The sequence below is a fragment of the Rhododendron vialii genome, chromosome 5a (assembly GCF_030253575.1).
Source record: "Rhododendron vialii isolate Sample 1 chromosome 5a, ASM3025357v1".
Classification (NCBI taxonomy): domain Eukaryota; kingdom Viridiplantae; phylum Streptophyta; class Magnoliopsida; order Ericales; family Ericaceae; genus Rhododendron; species Rhododendron vialii.
The window spans coordinates 14,906,428-14,913,724 of record NC_080561.1 but is presented as its reverse complement, the minus strand read 5'-3'; the positions used below and the strand labels follow the sequence as shown (position 1 = coordinate 14,913,724).

General features: G+C 37.1%; 1 protein-coding gene across 1 annotated transcript; it reads right to left on the bottom strand.

Moving 5' to 3' along the window:
- Positions 1-1,760: 1,760 nt before the first annotated feature.
- On the bottom strand, positions 1,761-3,838 carry LOC131327163 (NAC domain-containing protein 104-like). The gene is made up of 3 exons (XM_058360182.1): positions 3,447-3,838; positions 2,386-2,672; positions 1,761-2,051 (listed from the first exon to the last, which is right to left on the bottom strand). Exons 1-3 carry the CDS (start codon positions 3,607-3,609, stop codon positions 1,914-1,916), a joined length of 588 nt encoding a protein of 195 aa, XP_058216165.1. The 5' UTR covers positions 3,610-3,838; the 3' UTR covers positions 1,761-1,913.
- Between the last annotated feature and the right edge of the window lie 3,459 nt (positions 3,839-7,297).

Genomic DNA, 7,297 nt, shown 5'->3' with positions numbered 1-7,297 from the left:
CTTTTTGTAGCTGAAGGAATGCACAAATGAACCAAGAAAAGCTCTCTTTCAGTACTGCTCACTGGAACCCACTTCAAATTCCTTCCTCTCTCATGCATGAATCTTGACAAAGAATCCCACGTGTGATGATCTCTAATGTGATTCTTCATGCCATGCAATTAAACTAAGATCCATCACAAAATCTTTGACGATCTGAGTCGTTTATTTTGTAAAACTTGACTCGTAAATCAACCTTGCATAAATTTAGGTATATCGAACATCGGTAAATACTTGGTTGAATTATTTGTTTAAGAGGAAATGTACGCCAGACTCTCACTATTCGCTACTCTTAAGACGAATATAGTTTGGTCAAATAGATAACGATGTATGATCAATCTATTTGTAGTACACCAAATCTAATGATCCAAGTCCATTGAGGAGCAGGCCGAGACCAAGCTCGGCTATTTGCAACGAGGATGGTTCAATCAAGCTCGGCGACCTTCCTGAAGAAGTAAGCTCTCAGCCGTTGTTCCCTTTAAAGTAGACTCTTCAGGTTCGGCCACCCCCAGTATGGCGGCTCCGTGTACTTCTCACCCTGTGTCGTCCACTAGGGTTGGCAAGACATGGGCTCGGCCACCTGTTGAGTCATGTGCCCTCTCATATGACGAAGCGGTTACGCCAAAAGATAACGATGGGAGCACATGGAGGCTGTCAGCTCACACCCAAAAACAATTACCAGATCTGCTCAGTGACGTCAGGGTGACGTCATCTGCCCCGTGCAAGGCACATGCCTGTGCTTGGGAAACAAGTCAAGGAGGCACTATAAATATCAAAGGAAGAAACCCTAAAAGGTACACACACTACGCTACCTAAAAACCCTATTCTCTTACTTGATTCTCTGCACATTCTCATCCTCTTGCCGGAGGGCCTTGCCGGGCAACCCCGGCCAGGTCTTAGTCGTGCGTTTACTGTGCAGGAATGAGCAAGAAGGCTAGGAAACCCATGAGCCAACGGAGGAGGACCCCAGATCAAAGGATCACGGGCCACACACTATTTGCTATTTGCATGAGTGGTATACTGTATACATAGCGAGACCTTGGAGTAAGACATTGGTAAATTTCATTTTGCATATCACATTGATCATCGATGAGATGATCTAAGTTGCAATTTGGGTTCCAACCAGTCCGGTCCAGTTTTATATTATTTGTGGGCCATTTTTGGGCTCACAACAATGATCGAAATCGTTTACTTTTGAGAGCTTGTGGGAAATATTAACCATGCCAAAAATCACGTTGATCAGATATCCTTTAATATGATATTGAAATGTATTTATCTTCGGATAATTGTGTCAAATGAGTTGCAATGGCCAGTGTTCCACCCTTGTTTTTTCCAAACCTAATGCATCTTGAAATCACATTAAACGATATCAATCAACGTGATTTTTGACGTAGTAAATATTCTTGACGAGCTCTTAAAAGTGAACGATTTCAATAATTGTTATGGGTCTGAAAATGACCCACAAATGGTCCAAATTGGACCGGACTGGTTGGAACCCAGGAGAGAACCCTTGCCCTTCGAATACACGGGCATCAACATGGGTCCCACTCGACTCAAGTGCACACAATTTCCGCCCAACGGTACAGCCACTTGGATAGCCACAAAACCATCAATTCGCTACAATATATTACATCACGAATCTTTTTTGTGGAGAATGAGTGGCTTGTCTTGAATTCATGAATTCTGTTTTTCTTGTTACTAAATTGGTTTTTAGGGAAATTTAATTCCGAAGTTAAAATGCCATTTTGAAGTTCCATATTAACTTTTTGGTACAACATTTTGCCAGCTAGTAACAACAGTAGGGCAATGGTTTACATGAATATTGAAGAGCTAGCATTGTAAGACCCTAGCAATTAACAGATCCTGTTTGATTGGATCTAATTATTTGGTAGACTAATTTCGTCGAGATCGTCCAACGACAAGAAAACTTCATCCAAGCACGAAAGCTCCGCACTGTCATCACCGTCATCGCAATTGCGCTCGTAAACTCGACACAATACCCATGTGCTGTAATCCTAAAAGACCGTTTCCAAAAGAAAGTCATAAGCAACGCATTTCATATCTCTTCATATGAACTAAATGACCAGTAATTTTATGCAATAATTTCTTTGTATAGTTTTTCATGCATCACAATATTATCTCTTTCCGGTCATTTTTTTTGTTGATTTCTCACGGAGACCCTTAAAATTACGTTCTGCACACATTGAACGATTCGGATTTTCAAAATTTGATCGGGAAATGAAAGTCCTTCATTTTAACAAAATAAGGGATCCCTCACTTGAAAATTCCTATATATATATATATATATATATATATATATATATATGGTTGGTCAATGTATATACTTACTACTTTTTGATTTCCTCTTCTCTTGGATGATCTACCACTACTAGTAGAACCACAATCTGAGAGCCTGAACTCCTGCATTATCCAATTTGTTTTGACCTCTGCTGTAGCTTCTTCCATTGTTTTGTAGAAAACATAATGCTTCTTCATACCCACTTTCTTGCTACCAGTACTAGTACTGAATACTGGTTCATCCACTCCCAATGGTTTCCAGAACCCACTTCCGGATATCCGGTTTTGCGTCTTCCGGCTAAAATAGTACCATTTGTTCCCCTCAGCCAAGGCTTTACCTATACACATAAAAACACAAAAGAATAAAAAAATGAATAAATTGCTATTATCCACAGTAAGTAGAGGTCGCTATAAATCACACATAATTAATGCGTTTTGTAATATGAGAATCCTAGCATGATTTTTTATTTTTTTTTAAAATTTAGATGAGATGAGAAACGATTGATTAAAGTCTAGAGAAGTCCTGGCTTTAAGTATAATAACTACTCAAGTTGTTGTGAAAGGTTGAAATAACAAAATCAGCTTCCTGGGATAATTTTGACGTAAAAGATGGAGTTTTGACTAACACTAACTAGAGATTGTGTGTGCTATGGATTTATCTGATAGAAAACTAATTAACCAATTGTTAGGAGATGGATAAGGGATGAAACTTAAAATTTTATATATATATAGTACAACGTACCAAATTAATTGAGAGAAAACTTGGCATTAAAAAAGTGAGGGTGACTTCTAATATAGGTCACATGAGGCAACTTCATTTAGAGGAGTAATACTATCTGTTACCTGATTTTTATCCCCATTATATTTCATAACTTAGTTTTTTTTTTTTAAATGGTCATTATTTATGTTTATGGATAAACATATATGTAAGTAGAAAATTATTAGATGATCAATCACATGGTGCCATGATTGGGTTGAAATATATATAATTTTAAAGTTCGTGATATACCGCTACCCTCGAATTCTATACATATAGAGCTAGATACCAACTATATATATATATATATATATATATATATATATTGTAATTCAAGCATATCGAGTACGTTTACCGTCTAACTCCCAGGGATCGTAAGGATAGAGATCGAGATCAGGGATGACATCGGGATGAAACGGTAAGAGAGCGGCCTTCCGGTGGAGGAAGTGGACGACAAGCTCCTCATCCGTGGGGAAAAATCGGAATCCTGGTGGAAGGTTGACATTGTTACCATCCATATATATATGTGCATGTGTATGCTTATGTATGAATATAAAGAAGGAAAACAAAAAGAATATATATAGTGCTAGCTAAGGATGCAAGAAATTAAAGTTTGAGAAGAAGAAGAAGAAGAATGGGCTGGAAATGGTGGTATTGATTTGAAGGTTTGGTTGTGGGAAGGTCCGTACTTATAGATCGAGAGTAAGGGAGGGAAGAGAGAGAAAGAAGACTGACGTGAGATAGAAGCTAGCTAGGTATGTTTGTTTGGATTTAAATGTGTTACTCCTATTATAGAGGGAAATCTGTACTACGTACGTATATGTTTTACATGAATGAGCCTGTATATTTGTGACTAGCTAGCTATACGTATAAATGTGTGCTATAATATGGATCGTTTCTGCTGTCAAATTTGGTGTAATCTCAGATCCTTGTATGCTAGCTCACTCAACATCTATACCTATGATTTGACTTGTTCATCCGGTAGCCTCAGATCATTTTTTCCAAAAATTAATTTGTTATCAAAAAGACATTCATATATAGATACACGAGCCAACTACGTACATTTATAGAAAATCAAGAAACGAAGAGTTTAAATGTCAAAAGGTATTTGATGTCTCGATGAACATATGATCCGGGCCGGCCCAAGGTATTTAGATACTCAAAGTCTGTTCTAAGAATGATTTTCTAAACTCTTGACAATTTTTATAAATAAAAAAAAATAGCCAAAGAAAGCCAAAACCATTGTATTAAATCCCCTCGACTAATTAATACACACACACACACACACACACACACACACACACACATATATATATATATATATATTTCAAAATTTGAAACTTCCCTTCAAAACAATTTTAATTTTAATTCTGATTTGCTGCCCACGTGTTGCTTTCACGTGCAACTACTCTGTGAGCAAGTGGAATAGGTGGAGTAGAGGGCTTTATAGGTGAACACTTTGCCAATTGAGCCTTTGCTCTGTTGATGTGGAGCAAACAAGTTGCAAAATAAAACCTCCCTCCTATAATCTCATATCGCTAGTTGAAGGGAACAATGAAGACAAAGAATCTTTTATAAGTAGAAAGGCAAAGAATCTTTTTATAAGTAGAAAGTCCTACTGTCTTAGTACCAATGCTCAAGAGACTGAGTCTTATTTATGAAACTTGGACTGATTTTTTTCTAAAAAGAGTCCTACCCAGCCCAAATACTAAAAAAAATTGAAGTGTCCCAAAAATTAGACTAAAGTGGACAAAAATTGAAGTGTCCCAAAAATTAAACTAATTTTGACACGATCGAATGGCCTCCTCGATGCATGAGAGCTATGGAATTTACGATATATATCAATGAATGATCAACATAGAATCAGGATTGAATCTATACAATCGATCTATATTAGACTAAAGTGGACAAATAAAAACTACTACTACTATGGTAGGGTGCTGGGTACGTACGTAGTCCATCTGTATGTATATATATATATATATATATATATATATATATATATATATAGAGTTCTTTTCAGGTCCGGACACCTTACGGTCCGGACCGTTCAGACCTCGCATTTTCTGATCAAATTTCGATGATCTGAGCCGCTCAAAGTGATCAGAACTTGATTTTAAAGGTTTTCGCGAGAAATCAGCAAAAAAAAGTATTGGGAAGGGCTTGATCTGAACAGTTTTTTATTGAACGGTTCAGTAAAAAACTGCTCGGATCAAGCCCTTCCCGATCATTTTTTTTGCTGATTTCTCACGAGTACCCTTAAAATCACGTTCTGAACACATTGAGCGGCTCGGATCATCGCAAATCGATCGGGAAAGGGAAAATCCGGACCATAAAAAAATCAGGACGAGTGGACCTTAAAATTACTGTGTATATATGTGTGTGTGTGACATGTATATATATCGATAATGTAATGTGGTGAGGGTCATGATCGTCACACTTCATGCTTATATCATGCACATGTTGGCAGCCACGTGTCATGGTTGTAAATGGGGTTTGGTTTTTTTTTTTTTTTTGAGTGGGCCATATGGCCTAAGGCCACCCACTTGTTGGAGTGCATGCCCAGAAAAACCATTATTACCATAATGAAATTACCTCATTATTGGATTCTTTTTTCTTTCCTTTTTTCCCCTTTCTGTCTTTCACTATGTATGTATCCATAATTACCGGTACGTACATTCTCGAGTTTTTGACTTAAAATTAGATATTTTTAAAAATATTTGGGTGAAAGTAATTTTTTTTTTTTTTACTTTTCAGATTCTTTTTGTCGAGATGAATCAACAATTCACAAAAATTTAGCGCAAAACTACTGAGTGCGATTTTTTTTAGAATAAGGACAACTTTTAAAAAGTGCTAAAAATTAAGAGGAACCGAGTGTAAGTAGTGAGGATTATAGCTACCTCTTAATTTCTTTTAGCTAATGATCAAATCCAGAAAGAGTAGAGTACTCCTGCTCCCTTTGATACTTCCAAAATCCAACTGCAAATAAATCAAACTCTTCTCTGTTTCTTCTGTTCTGGTTGTTTGTAACGGCACTTTAGCTTCGACTTGGCCCATTGGTACCCTCCCTCACAAACCATTGGGGACCCTGTATTGTAATGATGATAACCTAACTAACCTCTGTTGTAGACTTGTGTAGTTTCCAAAATTTCTAACGCAGTTAATTAGATCCTATTAGTCGGGTGATGCAGCAAGATATATTTTACTGGTCAAATGACACAGTGCTTCCTGATTTGTCAAACGACACGACGCTTACTGATTGGTCGGATGGCTCACTTCTTTGTCTAAATTTTTAGCTATATATAGGGACCTTAGCTCTCTGTTTCATTAGTTCATAAATAAGATTTCCAGAGATACAGAGATGTACGTACGTACGTACGTACTAGTGTAAATAGTGAAAGTGATCATGTTGTAAGAAATACGTACTTCACTAGTATATATGTTTTTTGGTCTTGAAGATCGAGTAAACTCTTTTCTTCCTAGTTAATTTCTTGCAAGAAGCTATCTTCACTCTGTATGTTGTGTTCTGTTGTGCACTTACTTTTGGACAGTACTCTTCCTTCACTTACCTCACTGGGGTTCCAAGTGCATGCATATATACTTAATACTTTCATACTTACTTACAGAATGCATGTATATATATCACCCCCATAGTGGAGATATATATATATATATATATATATATATATATATATATATATATATATATATATATAATGACATAAAGACTAGGAAGTTGAAACAAGGACAATGACCCTCGCTCGTAGGCCATAGCCGCATCACCTGAGTTTCTGCAGCCTGGCCTTCCTTTAACTTGAAAACCCTCCTTGGTGGACTGATTGCAGCACAAAGAAAGAACCTAAGAAGAAGAAGATCGAAGAAGCTTCTCTTCATTTCTGTCACTCCAAATCAACCATATCCATCAATTTCCTTCCACCAGTTTACTTTACTTTTTGAACAAAATGGCCCAACCCCATTGCAGTACTACTCATTTTGTGTACATGTGCAAGTTTCGGTGTCATGGCCAAACCAATTCCATTATAACTCAAAAAATGAAACCATTTTTTTTTTGAACGGCGATTTTTTTATATTAATCTTTGAAAGTTTACAAAGACTGACAGAAGTAAAGAGAAGGGCAACAAGTGCTCATCCGATCGAGAGCCAAACCCTTGATTGGCAAGGTGCCAACCAAAGGGAGACCCCAAG

Bases quoted from the DNA above. Each gene is read 5' to 3' on its own strand.
- LOC131327163 (XM_058360182.1), bottom strand. From the start codon at position 3,609: ATGGATGGTAACAATGTCAACCTTCCACCAGGATTCCGATTTTTCCCC. The intron at 2,673-3,446 runs GTAAACGTACTC...TTATGTGTATAG, and splicing joins CGATCCCTGGGAGTTAGACG to GTAAAGCCTTGGCTGAGGGG. The intron at 2,052-2,385 runs GTAAGTATATAC...ACGGTCTTTTAG, and splicing joins GAAGAGGAAATCAAAAAGTA to GATTACAGCACATGGGTATT.